The sequence below is a fragment of the Babylonia areolata genome, chromosome 23, assembly GCF_041734735.1.
Source record: "Babylonia areolata isolate BAREFJ2019XMU chromosome 23, ASM4173473v1, whole genome shotgun sequence".
NCBI lineage: Eukaryota > Metazoa > Mollusca > Gastropoda > Neogastropoda > Buccinidae > Babylonia > Babylonia areolata.
In genome coordinates, this window is record NC_134898.1 from 50,406,284 (window position 1) to 50,427,432 (window position 21,149).

The following is a 21,149-nucleotide window of genomic DNA, read 5'->3' on the forward strand; positions in this document are numbered from 1 at the left end:
TGTGTGTGCGCGCGCGAGTGTGAGTGTGCGCGCGCATGCATGTATGTGTGTGTGTATAAAAAATGTGTGTTTTTAAGGAATTATTTACTTGATATTTTTATTGTTTGGTGGATCATGCTTTTTTATTCATTCTGTGAACGCATTGGATTGAGCTGCTGTAATGTTTTATGTTATATCTATATCTGGCTCGATGATGTAAGGCGCTTTGAGCAGCATTAGTACTGGATATGGCGCCATAGAAAAGTAATGAATTATTATTATTATTATTATTCTCCCTGGGAAGAGCCGTCCGAATTTCACACAGATAAATTTATTGTGACAAAAAGATAAATACAATACAATACAATACATTGAGGATTAACATGCAGAGATCTTGCCTGAAGATAATCGTGGAGTTATGCATTGTACACACACACACACACACACACATATATATATATATATATATATATATATATATATATATATATATACAGCGAGAGGGGGGGGGGGAGACGGACAAAGAGTGAAAGAGAGAGAGATAGGGGGGGTGAGGAAGAGAGAGACCTACACAGACAGAGAGAGACAGAGAGAAGCGAGACAGATAAACTCTGTGACGAACAAACACATACATGACACGGACCGAAAATATGTTTAGAAATGATTCAGATATTCATAATATTCACTCGGCAAAAACTGAACGAGAAAAAAGCAGTGTCAAATTATCAAAATCGTACCCAGAACTTCATAAACTGGTATAGCTGATTCCGAATGAACAATCAGTTCTGTTATACGAGAATCGACAATGGGAAGTCAGCTCAACCCCATACCTGAGACAGGCTAAACAGTAATTCTGTAATGTGTACAGCAGTTTATACGTGGCTGCTTCCCAAGCAGTGCATCTATATCTACTGGCTTCACAAAAAATTTGAGGGTAATGATGATATGGATACTTCATATCGCGCCTATCCTCGGTCGGAGGCCAAGCTCTAAGCGCTATACAAACACAAAATCATTTATCCAACAGGCCGCCTACTTGGGTAGAGCCGAATGACAGCTGCCACTGGGCGCTCATCATTCGTTTCCCGTGTCATTCAATCAGGTTTCAGTCACACACACACAGAAACTGGTACAGACATGTAACATTTTACGTGTATGACAGTTTTGTTTATTCACCCCGCCATGTAGTGTGTTTTTGTTTCCATAACCCACCGAACGCTCACATGGATTACAGGATCTTTAATGTGCGTATTTGATCTTCTGCGCGCGTATACACACGAAGGGGGTTCAGGCACTAGCAGGTCTGCACATATCTTGACCTGGGAGATCAGAAAAATACCCACCCTTTACCCACCACGCGCCGTTATCGAGATTCGAACCCGGAACCCCAGATTGAAAGTCCAACGCTTCAACCACTCGGCTATTGCGCCGAGGACCATTTCATAAAGGCAAACCTGCCTTCATGGAACGTATGAAGTCGAGAGAGGATTTGTATTCTGCAGAACGCATAAAACCAAGATGTGTCACTGTCCTCTGACTGAATACACAGACAGCTGTGTATGCACATACAAACAACTTGAACAAGCATTCGAAAAATCGATATTTCTGTATCTAAAACAAAATCATAATAAAAAATATAGTAATAATAATAATAATAATAATAATAATAATAAATTACGATTGTTCGGTGGTTTGTAACCGATAGCTGTGTTTGTTTTGCTTTAACTGAATCAAAACAATGAAAGCGCAAGTGCAATAAATCACCTCTGGTTAAGAGTTGTGCTCATTACAATGACTGCATTCGACTGGTTGCTGAAAATTCAGCATTATTACACCAAAACTGTGCAAGTTCACAAAAGTTCCGTAACTTTTTTGTCAATGAAACCGGTTGATTCAGTCACTCACTGAGTCATTCCCTCGGTTTGATCAATGATTCAGTTCTGTGTGTGTGTGTGTGTGTGTGTGTGTGTGTGTGTGTGTGTGTGAGTGTGTGTGTGTGTGTGTGTGTGTGTGTGTGTGAGCGCGCGCGCACGCGCGCTCTTTTAACTTAATATTTCATACACAGAATGCACACCAGTGTATACATTTCAATTAGCTCACACATAAAATGTACTCACAATGAAGGCAACGCCTTTCAATTATTTCACATAAAGAATGTATACATATGTATACATACTTTTCAGCAATCTCACACAGACAGCATACACACGCGTATACTTTCCAGTCATCCTATACACTGAATATACACACACGAACAGTTTCCAGTCTGACAGGCTTGAGAATAGGGCTTTACACCTCATGCTGGGTGTGATATCTGTCCTGCAAACTTTTTCTTTTTTATCCTGAATACTTTTCCTCAAAAAAGATGTAATCTAAATTCTTGTTTTAATCTTCTTCTTCTTTCTTTCTAATTCGTACTTTGGCTGCAACCCCCACATTCACTCGTATGTACGAGCTGGCTTTTACTTGTATGACCGGTTTTATGTAACCATGTAGGCAGCCATACTCCGTTTTCGGGGGTGTGCATTCTAGGTATGCTATCATTTCCACCGAACGCAGACATGGATTGCAGGATCTCTAACGTACGTGTCTGATTACCTGCGTGCGTATAGACACAAAGGGGGCTCACTGAGGCACAGGCCTGCATATATGTTGACCGGGGAGATAAAAAAACAAAACAAAAAACAACAACAACCCTTAACCCACCAGGTGCGCCGGAACCTGGGATCGAACTCAGGAAACTCAGGAGAAAATCCAGCGCTCCAACAATACGGCCAATGCAAACGTCTTTTTTGTTTGTTTGTTTGCTGTTGTTTTTTGTTTGTTTCTTTGTTTTGTTTAGTTTTGTTGTTTTGTTTGTTTGTTTTTTGTTTGTTTTTTGTTTGTTTGTTTTGTTTATGTTGTTGTTGTTGTTGTTGTTTGGTGTGGGGGTTGGGAGGGAAGGAGTCTTTTTTTTTTCTTTTTTTTTTTTTTACACATAATATTCCTGTTTCACCGTCATTAAGTGCTATATGTGCACCTTACTTTTTTTGCTTTTTTTCAGACACAATATTCCCGTTTCAGTACGGAGCAACATGACAGCGGAGGAAAACAAATCAGGTGAACAGCTCTTTCTTCTGAAATTGTTTTCAGAAAGATGCTTTGTAAACAACAACAATCATCATCATCACCACCATGATGATCATAACCATCATAGAGATCATGATAATAAAGAAGGAAGAGGAGAGAGTTTGACAGATTAATTCAAAGCTTTCGAAGGCAGCATCTGCATGGGGCGGGTGGGGGACTGGGCAGTTCCATTTTAAGGGAGGCAACCATTTGTCGTGCCTTCAAGCTCCACTTGAGTTTTGTCCCCTATGCAATCGTCAGATATTTCTACAAAGACAATGAACAATTTTACATTCTACCACAGAAGATGACTGAAACACACAACTACATTGTTGCTGTTGTTGTAGTAATAGTAGCAGTAGTAGTAGCAGTAGTTACATGGCATCCGTCGTCGGTCAGAGACCAAATTCTAAGCGCTTTACAGAGTCACTATATTTTGCACAATGGGTTTCCTAACTAGGCATAGCCGATTCAGAGCTGTTTTCAGCCACTCATCATTCAGGGAAGAAGACAAGAATGACTGCAGGATTCTTCAAAGATAAAAAACTCATCATTCGTTTCCAGTGCCATTCAGTCAGACTTCAATCACGTACGCACACACTTGTATATCTATCAGATGAATTTTCTTCAGAGGTTTGCCAGGGACAGCACTTTTGTCGACCTGCGTTCTTTTAATTTTTACGTGAATGCTGCTCACTGTTTTAGTCGGTGTTTCTAACCTCTGCAGGACAAATATCACAATCCAAACACCTCCCGAAGCTGCCGTCCAAAAGTTGAAAAACCAAACGAAATTAGTTTACGATGTACGTGTGTGTATATCCAGCATCCGAGATTTACGTCGAGCAGCGGCTTGGTGATAGCTCGCCCGACTAAGAAGCGACTCCTCCCCCGCCCCCCTCCGGCCCCCTCATCACCTCCCCACACTCCCTCATCACCGGTCCACTAGACCTGTGGTGGTCTGGGTACTAGTCTTTCGGATGAGACGATAAACCGAGACCCCGTGTACACCATGCATTTAGCACAAGTAAAATTAACCACCACAACAAAGAGTTGGTCCCTGGCGAATTTCTGAAGAAAAACCCGTTTTGATCGTAAACAAATACACATGCAGCTGTAGACAAAAAAAGAAGAAGAAAAAAATCAGTTTCAGTTTCTCAAAGAGGCATCACTGCTTTCCGACAAATATGTGTACGCTACACCACATCTGCTAAACAGATGCTTGACCAGCAGCATAACCCAAAGCGCTTCGTCAGGCCTTGAATGCATGCATATAATTAGAGTGACTCTCAGAGAAGATTTCTTCCACAGAATTTTGCCAGAAGACAACACTTTTGTTGTCATGGGTTCTTTTTCAGTGCGCCAAGTGTGTGCTGCACATGCGACCTCAGTTCATCGTCTCATCCGAATGACTAGAGGGCTCAGGCTCAGTTTGGTTTTCCAGTCAAACTTTGGAGAAAGGGAGGCCGACCGGGATTCAAACCCAGACCATCACGGACACTGTATTTGCAGATAAACGTCTTAACCATTCTACCACTTTCCTCCTAAAGGAAGACGGGGGAGGGGGAAAGTTGATTGGTGTTGCAAAGATGTAAAAGAGCAAACTTCCAATTTTATACAGAGAAATGTGTTGTGACAAAAAGTAATACAATACAATGCAATGCAACTCAATACAACAATTACAATGTTTTGAATAGAAAGAAATAAAGAAAATATTTCGCAAAAGAAAATGTCAGTGGGTGTGAAAATGAGTGACTAAAGGAGACAGATCGACAGACGTTTCATGTTCCATGGCATATCCACTTCGTGTGGTCACATTCTGCTCTCTAAATCACAATAATATTGTACCGTCTTTTGTTTGCGATTCCAGTTCTTATGGACACTTCATCTGGCCATTTTCAACACACACACACAGACACACACACAGAGGGAGCAGGGAGGTGGCTGGCCATTTTCAGCACACACACACACACACACACACACACACACACACACACAGAGGGAGAAGGGAGGTGGCTGGCTGTCAAAAGGGGAGTGAAGTCCTAGCTGTTCTTCTGACGTTTCACAGGGGAGGAAATCCTGTCACAATAAATCATTCTGAATCCAGTCCGCTTTTCCTACACAGTTATCTTTCGTCAGAGACACACTGTTTGCACGTGCCGTTCCAGATTTTGAGCGCATTTTCTTCTTCTTGTTTTGGGGGCTTTTTTTTTCTTTCTTTCTTTCTTTTTTACTTGGGTGTGCTTTCCGTTTGTGGGTACATTCATTTTTTTAAGAACAACAATAACATTTTTTTAAGAACAACAGTTATCATGTCATTGTCTTCACCATCGTCATTCTAATATATTCAACAGAGCCCTGTCCGAAAGTCTAAAAGCGCTCAACAATTGCACACTCCACACAAAAGTATCACAGACATGATATACACAGGCACATTCACACACACACACACACACACACACACACACACACACACACACACACACGACGCACGGACGTAAACACGCCGCACACCGGCGCGCTGGTAATCATTCTAGAAGCGCGCGTGATGGACGAGTGTTCACCAACACACATCCGCGCGTGCACGCGATGTTCACCATCCAACCCCATCCAAACTTTATTCACAAGTTCGTAGACATACGCACGCACGAGCACATGCATGTACATTTACACTCACATATAAACACACACAGACACACACACACTCACTCACACGCGCGCGCGCGCACACACACACACACACACACACACATACACCTCTCTACTGCCCGCACACCCCACACCTCCGCACTCCCCTCCACACAACAATCCACACAACACACACACACACACACACACACAACACACACACACACACACACACAAGCCTTCTCAGGCGATCTCAGACACGCGGATGGCGCAGGGCGGGACCCGGGGAGAGTTGGTGACGCTGCTCTGCGGGGTGTAGCCCCCTTTCACCTTGCTGCTGTTCTTGGCGGACCCCCAGCCAAGCCGCACGCCGCCGCGCGCCGAGGAGGTGGATCTGTTGTTGCCGTGCCCCCTGTGGGACGTCCTCATCTCCTTCTCCCAGTGCCGGGCCTTCTCCAGCTTCCGGCCCAGCATGGCCACCACAATGAACAGGACGATGCCCAGGCAGAACCCTATGGCCAGCGTCTCCGATTTCGCTGTCATGGTGAAGGGGTGGGGGAAAGGGTTGTGGAGGGGAGAGTATGAGGTTAAGATAAGATAAGATAAGAATAACTTTATTATCTCCAACTGGAGAAATTTGGTCAGGTACATTATCACAACATAGACAAGTAAACAACATGGGGACCATAACTGTAAAAGCCAACAACAGCCCCTACAAATATTACGAAGATACAAATGTAAAAAATATCACATACATCGTTTCATACATACATCCACACACTGCAGGTAATAACTAGTATTCTTAATGTAAAAACAGAAAGAATTAAGAAACATTATTTGAATATAATTATAAACATAGCCTACTATACTGCACATTGATTATAATAGACAGATAAGATAAGAATAAAGATGAATTGCGGAAAACCACAACCAGATAATCAGCACACACCCGCACCCCCCCACCCCCACCCACCCCACACACGCGGATAACTTGATTAAACAAGAGTAATAAACATATGTTCTGAAATAAAAACATTTCACATATTCGCTTTTAAAAACATTGCAATTAATTATTACATCGTAATTAATTAATCGTTGTGGGATGGGCGGTGGTTGGTTGGGCATAGGGAGGAAATAAAAGAGGAAGGGGTGGTGGAGGGGGGGATGTAGTTTTGATTGATTAATTGTTGGAAAAGCAGGAAGATAGGAAAGCATAGCAATAGTATAGTAATGGTATGGTCTAGCTTAGCATGACATAGCATGGTATAGCCTAACGTAGGAAAGCATGAAATGATATGGTATGGCACGGCAGTGTGGTATAATACAGTACGATACAAATAAAAATATATTAATGTGCATGGGTTGATGTGTTCTAGAGTGAGGTGCTTGCTGGTGCCTTATAGGGAAGTATAGTTCAAGATGGTGTTAGGTGGTGTAGTACTGGGTTGTGCAGTATAAGGTTGTGTGTGTTGCTGGGTAGAAAATCTTGGCTCAGGTCATCCTCAACCGCCTGATCACGAACATATCAGAGGAAAACCTGTCAGAGGCACAGTTTGGATTCCATCCTGGTCGCAGCATCATCGACATGATATTTACAGTCCGACAGGTCCAAGAGAAATGAATCGAATAACAGAACAATGACCTCTACGCTATCTTCACAGACTTGACCCAGTCAGTGGGGAGGCCTTCTGGATACCCCTGTCAAAGTTTGGATGTTCAAACAGGTTCGTGAACCTGATTTGTCCGTTCCATGATGACATGATGGACTGGTACTCTGACGGAGAAGCGTCAGAGGCGTTCAGCATTACAAATGACGTCAAGCAAGGATGTGTTCCGGCTCCCGTCCTCTTCAACCTTTCCTTCACCTGTGTGCTCAGCCATGCTGTCAGGGACCGTACACTCGGGATGTACCTGAGGTACAGGATGGACGGATCTCTGTTTGATCTTCGCCGCTTGAGTGCCAAGACCATGACAACGGAGAGGATAATCTTGGAAGCACTCTCTGCTGATGACTGCACCCTCATGGCACACAAAGACCCTGACATCAAGCTCATCGTCAACAAGTTTACAGAAGCCTCCCGTCTCTTTGGTCTCACCATAAGCCTGGGCAAAACAGAGGTCCTGCTACAATCTGCCCCCGCATTCACTGCTCTTCCCCCGACACCCCACCCTCTCTATCACCATCGAAGGGACAGAACTGAAGACAGTGAAGAAATTCAAGTATCTTGGCAGCGTCATTTCGAGTGATGGAACCCAGGACAAAGAAATCAACGCCAGGTTCTGCAAAGCGAGCTAAGCTCTCAGTCGTCCAAGATCACGTGTCCTGAAACAACACATCAGGCTGTCCACGAAGCTGAAGGTGTACCAGGCCATCGTTCTCTCCGGTCTCCTGTACGGATGTGAGACATGGACTTTGTACAGAAGGCACCTGAAACAGCTGGAACAGTTCCACATGTGGAGCCTGAGGTCAATATTCGACATCCGCTGGCAGGACCGAATCACAAACTTGGAGGTCCTTGACAGAGCTGAGACAACCAGTATCGAAGCCATGATCTTAGAAACCCAGCTTCGATGGACGGAATGGGAGACTCCAGGATGCCTAAGGACTGCTGTATGGCGAGCTTTGCTGAGGTAAGCAGAAACAAGGTAGGACAGGCAAGTGGTTCAAAGACTGTGTGAAGGCCAACGCAGCATTCTCCGGGATCGCTCCAAGGCAGCTCGAGCACCGTGCACAGGACAAGCGTGGCTGGCGTGCTCTTTCAAGGTACAGGCACATGACAGCCACTTTGAAGGGGGAAGCCGTGCAAGAATCACGGAGGCCCGTGAGAGGAGGAAGGTAGCAGCAAGTGTGCCAGCTGAACCAGGACAGTTCCCTTACCCCCACTGTATGTGAACAACCATGCCGTTCAAGAACTGGACTCCACAGCCACCTGCCAGTCCACATCAGATGAGCTGTGCAAGCCGTCATCACCAAAACCGATGGACTACCAGGTAATGGGTGATGTCAGGTGGTGTAGCATTGGGTTGTGTAGAACAGGGTGTGTGTTGGGTGGTGTAGAACAGGGTGTGTGTTGGGTGCTGTAGGGTAGGGTGATGTTGGGTGGTGTAGTACAGGGTGTGTGTTGGGTGCTGTAGGGTAGGGTGATGTTGGGTGGTGTAGGATAGGGTGATGTCGGGTGGTGTAGTACAGGGTGTGTGTTGGGTGGTGTAGGATAGGGTGATGTTGGGTGGTGTAGGATAGGATGATGTTGGGTGGTGTAGTACAGGGTGTGTGTTGGGTGCTGTAGGATAGGGTGATGTTGGGTGGTGTAGTACAGGGTGTGTGTTGGGTGGTGTAGGATAGGGTGATGTCGGGTGGTGTAGTACAGGGTGTGTGTTGGGTGGTGTAGGATAGGGTGATGTTGGGTGGTGTAGTACAGGGTGTGTGTTGGGTGGTGTAGGATAGGGTGATGTTGGGTGGTGTAGTACAGGGTGTGTGTTGGGTGGTGTAGGATAGGGTGATGTCGGGTGGTGTAGTACAGGGTGTGTGTTGGGTGGTGTAGGATAGGGTGATGTTGGGTGGTGTAGCACAGGGTGTGTGTCGGGTGGTGTAGTACAGGGTGTGTGTTGGGTGCTGTAGGATAGGGTGATGTTGGGTGGTGCAGTACAGGGTGTGTGTTGGGTGGTGTAGGATAGGGTGATGTTGGGTGATGCAGTACAGGGTGTGTGTTGGGTGGTGTAGGATAGGGTGATGTTGGGTGGTGTAGTACAGGGTGTGTGTTGGGTGGTGTAGGATAGGGTGATGTCGGGTGGTGTAGTACAGGGTGTGTGTTGGGTGGTGTAGTACAGGGTGTGTGTTGGGTGGTGTAGGATAGGGTGATGTCGGGTGGTGTAGTACAGGGTGTGTGTTGGGTGGTGTAGGATAGGGTGATGTCGGGTGGTGTAGTACAGGGTGTGTGTTGGGGGTGTAGGATAGGATGATGTTGGGTGGTGTAGTACAGGGTGTGTGTTGGGTGGTGTAGGATAGGGTGATGTTGGGTGGTGTAGTACAGGGTGTGTGTTGGGTGGTGTAGGATAGGGTGATGTTGGGTGGTGTAGGATAGGGTGATGTTGGGTGGTGTAGTACAGGGTGTGTGTTGGGTGGTGTAGTACAGGGTGTGTGTTGGGTGGTGTAGGATAGGGTGATGTTGGGTGGTGTAGTACAGGGTGTGTGTTGGGTGGTGTAGTACAGGGTGTGTGTTGGGTGGTGTAGGATAGGGTGATGTTGGGTGGTGTAGTACAGGGTGTGTGTTGGGTGGTGCAGTACAGGGTGTGTGTTGGGTGGTGTAGGATAGGGTGATGTTGGGTGGTGTAGTACAGGGTGTGTGTTGGGTGGTGTAGGATAGGGTGATGTCGGGTGGTGTAGTACAGGGTGTGTGTTGGGTGGTGTAGGATAGGGTGATGTTGGGTGGTGTAGGATAGGGTGATGTTGGGTGGTGTAGGATAGGGTGATGTTGGGTGGTGTAGTACAGGGTGTGTGTTGGGTGGTGTAGTACAGGGTGTGTGTTGGGTGGTGTAGGATAGGGTGATGTTGGGTGGTGTAGTACAGGGTGTGTGTTGGGTGGTGTAGTACAGGGTGTGTGTTGGGTGGTGTAGGATAGGGTGATGTTGGGTGGTGTAGAACAGGGTGTTTGTTGGGTGGTGTAGGATAGGGTGATGTCGGGTGGTGTAGGATAGGGTGTGTGTTGGGTGGTGCAGGGTAGGGTGATGTTGGGTGGTGTAGTACAGGGTGTGTGTTGGGTGGTGCAGGGTAGGGTGATGTTGGGTGGTGTAGTACAGGGTGTGTGTTGGGTGGTGCAGGGTAGGGTGATGTTGGGTGGTGTAGTAGAGGGTGTGTGTTGGGTGGTGCAGGGTAGGGTGATGTCGGGTGGTGTAGTAGAGGGTGTGTGTTGGGTGGTGTAGTACAGGGTGTGTGTTGGGTGGTGTAGGATAGGGTGTGTGTTGGGTGGTGTAGGATAGGGTGATGTTGGGTGGTGTAGTACAGGGTGTGTGTTGGGTGGTGTAGTACAGGGTGTGTGTTGGGTGGTGTAGGATTGGGTGATGTCGGGTGGTGTAGTACAGGGTGTGTGTTGGGTGGTGCAGGGTAGGGTGATGTTGGGTGGTGTAGTACAGGGTGTGTGTTGGGTGGTGTCGGGTGGTGTAGGATAGGGTGATGTTGGGTGGTGTAGTACAGGGTGTGTGTTGGGTGGTGTAGTACAGGGTGTGTGTTGGGTGGTGTAGGATAGGGTGATGTTGGGTGGTGTAGTACAGGGTGTGTGTTGGGTGGTGTAGTACAGGGTGTGTGTTGGGTGGTGTAGGATAGGGTGATGTTGGGTGGTGTAGTACAGGGTGTGTGTTGGGTGGTGTAGGATAGGGTGATGTTGGGTGGTGTAGTACAGGGTGTGTGTTGGGTGGTGTAGTACAGGGTGTGTGTTGGGTGGTGCAGGGTAGGGTGATGTTGGGTGGTGTAGTACAGGGTGTGTGTTGGGTGGTGCAGGGTAGGGTGATGTTGGGTGGTGTAGTACAGGGTGTGTGTTGGGTGGTGTAGGATAGGGTGATGTCGGGTGGTGTAGTACAGGGTGTGTGTTGGGTGGTGTAGTACAGGGTGTGTGTTGGGGGTGTAGGATAGGGTGATGTTGGGTGGTGTAGTACAGGGTGTGTGTTGGGTGGTGTACTACAGGGTGATGTTGGGTGGTGTAGTACAGGGTGTGTGTTGGGTGGTGTAGGATAGGGTGATGTCGGGTGGTGTAGTACAGGGTGTGTGTTGGGTGGTGTAGGATAGGGTGATGTCGGGTGGTGTAGTACAGGGTGTGTGTTGGGTGGTGTAGGATAGGGTGATGTCGGGTGGTGTAGTACAGGGTGATGTCGGGTGGTGTAGTAGAGGGTGTGTGTTGGGTGGTGTAGTACAGGGTGTGTGTTGGGTGGTGTAGGATAGGGTGATGTTGGGTGGTGCAGTACAGGGTGTGTGTAGGGTGGTGTAGGATAGGGTGATGTTGGGTGGTGCAGTACAGGGTGTGTGTAGGGTGGTGTAGGATAGGGTGATGTTGGGTGGTGTAGTACAGGGTGTGTGTTGGGTGGTGTAGGATAGGGTGATGTTGGGTGGTGCAGTACAGGGTGTGTGTAGGGTGGTGTAAGATAGGGTGATGTTGGGTGGTGTAGTACAGGGTGTGTGTTGGGTGGTGTAGGATAGGGTGATGTTGGGTGGTGCAGTACAGGGTGTGTGTAGGGTGGTGTAGGATAGGGTGATGTTGGGTGGTGCAGTACAGGGTGTGTGTTGGGTGGTGCAGGGTAGGGTGATGTTGGGTGGTGTAGTAGAGGGTGTGTGTTGGGTGGTGCAGGGTAGGGTGATGTCGGGTGGTGTAGTAGAGGGTGTGTGTTGGGTGGTGTAGTACAGGGTGTGTGTTGGGTGGTGTAGGATAGGGTGTGTGTTGGGTGGTGTAGGATAGGGTGATGTTGGGTGGTGTAGTACAGGGTGTGTGTTGGGTGGTGTAGTACAGGGTGTGTGTTGGGTGGTGTAGGATTGGGTGATGTCGGGTGGTGTAGTACAGGGTGTGTGTTGGGTGGTGCAGGGTAGGGTGATGTTGGGTGGTGTAGTACAGGGTGTGTGTTGGGTGGTGTCGGGTGGTGTAGGATAGGGTGATGTTGGGTGGTGTAGTACAGGGTGTGTGTTGGGTGGTGTAGTACAGGGTGTGTGTTGGGTGGTGTAGGATAGGGTGATGTTGGGTGGTGTAGTACAGGGTGTGTGTTGGGTGGTGTAGTACAGGGTGTGTGTTGGGTGGTGTAGGATAGGGTGATGTTGGGTGGTGTAGTACAGGGTGTGTGTTGGGTGGTGTAGGATAGGGTGATGTTGGGTGGTGTAGTACAGGGTGTGTGTTGGGTGGTGTAGTACAGGGTGTGTGTTGGGTGGTGCAGGGTAGGGTGATGTTGGGTGGTGTAGTACAGGGTGTGTGTTGGGTGGTGCAGGGTAGGGTGATGTTGGGTGGTGTAGTACAGGGTGTGTGTTGGGTGGTGTAGGATAGGGTGATGTCGGGTGGTGTAGTACAGGGTGTGTGTTGGGTGGTGTAGTACAGGGTGTGTGTTGGGGGTGTAGGATAGGGTGATGTTGGGTGGTGTAGTACAGGGTGTGTGTTGGGTGGTGTACTACAGGGTGATGTTGGGTGGTGTAGTACAGGGTGTGTGTTGGGTGGTGTAGGATAGGGTGATGTCGGGTGGTGTAGTACAGGGTGTGTGTTGGGTGGTGTAGGATAGGGTGATGTCGGGTGGTGTAGTACAGGGTGTGTGTTGGGTGGTGTAGGATAGGGTGATGTCGGGTGGTGTAGTACAGGGTGATGTCGGGTGGTGTAGTAGAGGGTGTGTGTTGGGTGGTGTAGTACAGGGTGTGTGTTGGGTGGTGTAGGATAGGGTGATGTTGGGTGGTGCAGTACAGGGTGTGTGTAGGGTGGTGTAGGATAGGGTGATGTTGGGTGGTGCAGTACAGGGTGTGTGTAGGGTGGTGTAGGATAGGGTGATGTTGGGTGGTGTAGTACAGGGTGTGTGTTGGGTGGTGTAGGATAGGGTGATGTTGGGTGGTGCAGTACAGGGTGTGTGTAGGGTGGTGTAAGATAGGGTGATGTTGGGTGGTGTAGTACAGGGTGTGTGTTGGGTGGTGTAGGATAGGGTGATGTTGGGTGGTGCAGTACAGGGTGTGTGTAGGGTGGTGTAGGGTAGGGTGATGTTGGGTGGTGCAGTACAGGGTGTGTGTAGGGTGGTGTAAGATAGGGTGATGTTGGGTGGTGTAGTACAGGGTGTGTGTTGGGTGGTGTAGGATAGGGTGATGTCGGGTGGCGCAGTACAGGAGTGGTTTGACGTGGTGTACTTTGGAGTGATGTTGTATTGGGTGGTGTTGGGCGGTGCAGTATTGGGTTGTGTATTATAGGGTGGTGTTGTGTATGGTGGTACAGTATAGGGTGTGTGTGTGTGTGTGTGTGTGTGTGTGTGTGTGTGTGTGTGGAAAGAGAAAGGGGATGGAGGAAGAGAGAGAGGGGGGGGCGGACAGACAGACAGACAGTCAGAGACAGACACAAAGAGAAACAGACAAAAACGGAAAGAGGGGGAGGAGACAGGGAGACAGGCAGACAGATAGACAGACAGACATACAGAGAGCGATAGATAGAGACAGAGAGAAACACACAGAAACAAAGAGAGAGACAGAAACAAAAAGAGACAGACAGAGACAGAAAGAAACAGACAGAAACAGAGACAGACAGAAACTCATAGAGAGACAGAGACAGAAACAAAGAGTAACAGAGAGAGAGAGACAGACAGACAGACAGACAGAAACAGACAGAGAGACAGAGAGAGAGATTTACCCAGATCAATCCCCCCACAGCCGTACTCATCACAGTCTTCCCCACAGCCACAGTCATAGTAGCCGTCACAACGGTACGACTGACTGATACACAGCTTGTTGCTGCACTCAAACTCGAACGTCCGACAATCTGCAACAGTGCGACAGCGGGTAGTCCACTTTGTACTGTCATCGTCATCGTTATCGTCTTTGTCGTCGTCGTCCTTGTCGCCATCATCACAACAATAATAACGATGATGATGCCGATGATGCTAATAATGATAATGATGATGCGAAGAAGAGAGAAAAAGAATGATGGTGATAATGATGACATTATCTACTACTACTACTACTACTACTGATAATAATAATGATGATAAATCTGTTTATGAATACTAGCACGGAGAGAAACGTGTAACTGAATATTACACAGAATAACACACTTTGCAACACAAAGCTTGGCTGTGCACTATTTCACAATCATGTTTTTTGAAAGAGAATGATACCTATGCTGCCGTTGCAGACGTTTTCTCTTTCTTTCTTCCTTTCTGTCTTTTTTCGTTTCCTCCTCCTCCTCCTCCTCCTCCTTCTTCTTCTTCTCTGTCTGTCTGTCTGTCTGTCTCTTATTTTTCATGATTATTTCACTGTAATTATACTTCGTGCGAAACAAACAGTAAAGTGGCGCTGTATTCCCCACAAACAAATGATAATATTCTTCTTCTTCTTACTATTTTTATCATTGTTATTATCATTATTATCATTACTTAAACAGCAACAACAACACCAACAACACCAACACCACCACCAATAATAATAATTATAATAATGATATTATCATTGCTATTATTATTATTATTATTATTATTGATGGTGTTGGTATTGTTGTCGTTATCATATCATGAATTATTATTCTTGTTGTTATTATTGTTGATGGTGGTGTTGTGATAATAATTATAATGATAAAGTAAAAGGAGGGGAGGTGCGTTCATACAATATATAATTATAATGACACTCACCTCGTGTTGGGTTGGATATACTGCTGTTTATGGATGACCCTGCACAATTCGAACAGAAAAAACACGTACGTTTCAGCCACATAAATTAGACTCAGTTATGTTGCTGTCGTAAAGCCTGCAACAGTAGCAGCAACAGAAGCAGCAGCAATAGCGTAACAGTAGCAGTAACAGGAACAGCAGCAGTAGTTGCAGCAGCAGCAACAACAGCAGTAGAAGTTGTGGAACCAGCGGCAGATGTAATGTAATGATTGTTCAGTAGTAGGAGCAACAGCAGCAAGAGTGCAAACTGCATAATGCTCTCAGACTGCAGCAGAAGTAGCACGCACACACACACACACACACACACACACACACACACACACACACACTGCCCTTCAAACACACACACACACACACACACACACACACACACACACACACACACTGCCCTTCAAACACACACACACACTACCCTTCAAACACACACACACACACACACACACACACACACCGCCCTTCACACACACACACACACACACACTGCCCTTCAAACACACACACACACACACACACACACACACACACACCACAGACACTGACCAACATATACGGCAGAGTAGTAGGCAGACAACCCATCAGCCTGACTGATGCCGTCGCTGGTGAAAAATACGTACATCCACCGCCCAGATGACGTCACTACTGATGACGTCAGATTACCGCACGTGGACTGAAGAACGGTACCAGTCTCCCCTCCGTCTCTTATCTTTGGGGGTGGGTGGAGGAAAGAAAAAAGAATAGTACCGCCATCATCGTCCTCGTCATCATCATCATCATCGTTATGGGTAATAATGGTCTCACACACACACGCACACAGTTTTATATAATATATATATTATATATATATAGAGAGAGAGACACACACACACACATACATGTGTGTGTGTTTTATCTTCAGTTTTAACGTCTATTCACTATGTTTTTAGACGGAAAGGAGTAAAGAAGTGGATAAAGGAAAGGGAATGCATGTGTATATTAGTGTAAAAAAAAAAAAGTATTCATGTTATGTATCAGAGGAAAAGTATATTATAAGAAAAAGGTCTAAAGAGATTGTGGTGTGCATTGAATGAGGTGTCATGGGAAGGAGAATATGTAAATGCATATCAACAAGTATTAACCTACAACAATGTAAATATAAATAACAACATTAATTATGATACATCAAAGGAGGATACCAACTGGACTGGAGTTTAAAATTTCCGAAAACATTCCAAGCAATGAATAATCATTCAAAAAAATCGCGCGTGTGTGTGTGTATGTGTGTGTGTGTGTGTGCGTGAGAGAGAGAGAGAGAGAGAGAGAGAGAGAGAGAGAGAGAGAGAGAGAGAGATTTAAGCCTACAATAAGATACATTTTCGTTGGTCTACGATAATGTTACAACCAAACAAGCGGGTGCATACACACATCCCACCCACACCCACACAAAACACATCCACCCGCCCCATATTCACCCAACCACACACACACGCACAGACACACACACACACACACACACACACACATGAAGACTGACTTGCACGTAGTCGCTGCAGGCAGAGTTGTACGTTTCTCCCTGAAACGTCACAGTCAGCCGAGTGACGTAGTCTGACGGTGCCTCCAGAATCCAGATGCAGCGGGTGTAGTCGGGATAGTTCCCCGGGTAGCCGGGTGACTGGATGGTACCCGTGGAAGAGGCGTCCATCCCGATGTAACCGCCACATTCTGTCAAAAAAATCAACAACTACAAATTAAAAACTGAAAATAAATAAGTAAATAAATAGTACCTTTAAAAAAATAATAATAAAAAAAAATCTACACACGAGGATGGTACTTGAGTTTCTTCAAAACAGGAGAATGTGGATAGAGGTATTGTTTGTGTGTGAGTGTGAGTGCGTGTTTTTGTTGCTGTTGTTGTTGTTGGTGGTGGTGGTGGTGGTTTGTGTGTGTGTGTGTGTGTGTGTGTGTGTGTGTGTGTGTGTGTGTGCGTGCTTATTTGGTTGTATTTGGTTGTTATCCAAGATAGGCCATGGCCCCATATGAACAGAGCGTGTTAGTAGGGGGTGGTGGGTGGTAACAGCGATGACAGTAGCCTTTTTAGGGGGAGGGGGGGAGTCACTAACTTTAATCCTTTCACAACTACAGATTGGCAAGATACATACATCAGTGGAAATGTTGGCAAACAAATATAAACCAAAATTGCATGTTTGTAAAATGTTTAGACTGACTGAAGATAGGAGTTATGTAAGTATCCATATCATCATCATCGTCATTACCTTTCATGGGCCGGAGAGACGGAGAGAGGGAGAGAAAAAAAAAACAGGGGGAGAGAGAGAAAGATATAGACAGAGACACAGGGATACGGGGACAGCTAAAGACAGAGGCAAGGAAAGATGGAGACAGACAGACAGACATACACGGAGACAGAGAGAGACAGAGATCAAGAGACAGACACAGACAGACGAACAGACAGGGAGACAAAGATATCGATGGAGATCGAGACACACACACACACACACACACACACACACACACACACACACACACACAGAGAAACGACGCATGTGCCACTTACCGTAGCATTTTCCAATCCCCATGGCAACAAGGATCACTGGAATAAAAGTGCAAACTTTTGTCAATTACTGTGTACACCAACTGGTGCGTGCGCGCGCACACACACACACACACACACACACACACACACACACACACACACACACACACACACACACACACACTGGCTAGAATTATAGCAGGAAAGACCGATACTCATGTTTTAAAGGTAAGCTGATTAGACAAGGGAAAATGTATAACTCGCTGCACTTTTCACCTTCCAAGCCAAATCCTGGCAAGCTGGATTTGTTTTTTGCTGTTTGCACTTTGGGTTCTTGCATTTCGTGATAATGCCGAAATAACTGACGCAGACAGAAAAAAAAGACCCTGTGCAGAGGAGATAATTTAAATAGGACGCCAGTCGTGGAGTCGCTTGCTGTCCGTCGTGCATAACCAACAGAAGGTCTAGACCAACAACCTACATGGATTATGATTCAAAGAACACAGCAGAAAGAACAGTTAAGAACAGCAAAGGCGTTTGCAATTCCATTCAGCAAAACAGAACGGTTTAAGTTTTTCGTTTAAACAGCAGCTGAACTGAATCAGCTGAAACAGGAACACCGCCGCACTTAGAGCTGCTATCAAAAAACTCCCCGCCAGCTGCTCAATTCTGCCGTTTTTGCCTCTTTTATTTTATGATTTTAATTGCTTGCATGCGCCTCCCAAGTTCTTTGCGACAATGGCCAAAATTGGCCACTGCAACATGTCTGGTCCTGATCCTGATTTTCATCCTGATCCGATCCTACAGTGCTGCTGAAATTCCCCACACCCTCCTCTCCCTCTATTCACATTCCAACCCTTACTCTCACCACTATCTTTCGGGCGAGTCTTGTTACTGACGCTCAGTGTTGTCTTGGAGCGGGAATGGTGCATATGTTGTTATCGATGTTGTCTTCAAACAGCCATGGTGCATATGTTGTTATCGATGTTGTCTTCAAACAGCCAATCTTCGCCATGAAGACTGCGCATTCTAGGATTTTTTTTTTTTTTTTTCGCTCACGTTTCTGAGAACGTTTCATACTGGTTACTTCCGTTTGAATTAGTTTACTTGTTCAAGTTGATGTTTTAAAGACAATAAATTTGGAAACGTTCTTGTCAGTCGGGAATCTATGAAAGGGAATCAAATCTGAATCTTTTTTAATATAGTAATTATCCTTACACAAAAGACATCACATGATATTTTGATGAAAAAAAAAGTTATTAAATAAACGAGAAAAAAAAGGCCAGATACGTAGGATAGAAGAAAGAATGAATATGTAAGCAAAACAGATAAACACATAGATAAACAGCTATATAAAAAGATGGGTAAATATATACATAAATAGTTAAACAGATATTAAGAAGTAATGGTAATAAAAAGATACATCATACAACTCCCTTTTCTCTCTTCGTCTGTTTTGTCTTTCTACTTGATCCCTTTTTGTGTATCTTGAAAATCAAGCCATTGCGAAACTATGAATGAATGTTAACAGTGATGTTACCTATGATCACATATACATATACATAAGCATATTAACGACATAGCATGGGAAAGACTTGAAAAACATATCAATAGATTATCGCTTAGACATAACAGAAGTTTTGACATATAATGAGTGGTATCAAACCACAAAAACACACATTTACACATTCCGTAGGAAGAAAAAAGCAAATCGAATATAGAAAATGGACACACACTGGGAATGTGTTCATGTTCCTATAACCCATCGCGTGCTATCATGAATGAAACGATGGTTAACCTGCGTAAATGATGTTCCGTGTACGCATACACACAAAGGCAAGGTAAATGAGCATAAGCACGTCTGGGCGTATTTTGAATTGTAAAACCACGCGTTAAAAAAAAACCCCAACAACTAAGCGAATGGGATTCAGACCTCAAACGCCAGGGATGAAAACCGATACCTGACCACTCCCCTACCCCTTACACCCTCTCTGTTTCATAGAAACGTGTGGAAAGTGCCATATATGGAAATCACAGAAAGGGTCTGGTATATTGAAGCCGTTGCGAACTGTTTGCACTGGGAGTTTCGCGCACACGCGACTTTAGTGACAGACGTGTCTCAGGTGCATGTGTACCAGATACGAAAAAAGTATCTATTCATTAATTTTATTTAACACATGTAACCTCTTCATTAAAACAATGTGAAAAAAAAAATAATAAGCTGCATACATCTAAGTTGCAGTCGCAAAAGTGAGGCATCTCGTAAGTAGTCCACGCCATACTGGAGCTAACTCATAGCCTTTTTATTTATTCATTTTTATAGCCAGCACCCCTTCAAGCGCCAAGCTATCGTACAACCCATTTCATCGTCACGCCTTGTCAACAACCAATTTCTTCCCTTCCTTTTCCCCATCATTTCCCCGTCGCGCCTGGCTTCAAAACACCTATCACCAAGAGCATATCTCAACAAGTTGCCCTCATAAAACGAACCAAAAGCAAAGTGCACAAGTATGTGCGTGTATATATGCGTGTAACCGCGCGCACGCGTGCGTGCGGGTGCGTCCGTGAGCGAGAGCATACATCGTTTGTGGACTGTTGTAAAACATGCACCCAGTGTTGCAAAAAGACATACATTATAGATATATGAACACGTGATGCGGAAAGAAAAAGCTATAAGAACACAGAACTATGGAAACACACAACTAGAAGAACTGGGGTTTACTGAAACATCGAACTGTGGAAACAAGAAGCCGTTTGGGACATAGACCTGTAGGGACATAAAGCCGAGGGGAGTCGGAGTTGAAGAAATGTCGAGTTAAGAAACCTCAGACCTGAGCAAAAATATACAGCTGCGAGTACGTATAGTTATGTAAATACAGCTACAGATGAGGCAACATAGACCATAGAGTAGTTGGACTATAGGGAAGAAACAACTGAGATAACATAGAGCAATGTGATTTATAAAATAATAACAATAATAATAATAATAATAATAATAATAAATTCAATTAAAAAGCTGTTCGCATTAAAAACCTGGCGGAACAAAGAGATACGAGGATAAAAAAAAAAGAGAGTTATTCGAATGTGGAAATATATACGAGAGAATACATATCCTGAGGAAACCATGAGCTTAGGAAATACATAGATGTATAGTTAAAGGTCTGACATGAGGAATATGCGCAAAGACTAAGAGCCATTGACACAAGTCAGAGACGAGAGACAGACGCTGAAACTGAGAGCCATTTACGTTGGTCTGATACGAAAGACAGACGTTAAGACTGAGAGACATTCACACAAGTCTGATAAGAGAGATGGGTGCTGAGACTAAGAGCCATTTACATATGTCTGATAACAAAGACAGGCGCTAAATCAAAAAGCAATTTACATAAGTCTGATAAGAGAGAGAGAGGCGCTAAGACTAAGAGCCATTTACACAGGTCTGAGATGAGAGACAGACGCTAAGACTAAGAGCCATTTACACAGGTCTGAGATGAGAGACAGACGCTAAGACTAAGAGCCATTTACACAGGTC

General features: G+C 45.4%; 1 protein-coding gene across 1 annotated transcript in view; it reads right to left on the reverse strand.

Moving 5' to 3' along the window:
* Nucleotides 1-5,941: 5,941 nt before the first annotated feature.
* Nucleotides 5,942-21,149, reverse strand: part of LOC143298223 (membrane frizzled-related protein-like) — a 24,959-nt gene continuing 9,751 nt past the window's right edge. Inside the window, exons 2-7 of the mRNA XM_076611022.1 lie at nt 17,639-17,674; nt 16,601-16,788; nt 15,631-15,793; nt 15,052-15,090; nt 14,058-14,186; nt 5,942-6,248 (exon numbers count right to left, since the gene is read on the reverse strand). Of these exons, the coding sequence (XP_076467137.1) occupies nt 5,956-6,248; nt 14,058-14,186; nt 15,052-15,090; nt 15,631-15,793; nt 16,601-16,788; nt 17,639-17,674 (848 nt within the window). The 3' untranslated portion in view covers nt 5,942-5,955. The remainder of the gene's footprint in view (nt 6,249-14,057; nt 14,187-15,051; nt 15,091-15,630; nt 15,794-16,600; nt 16,789-17,638; nt 17,675-21,149) is intronic.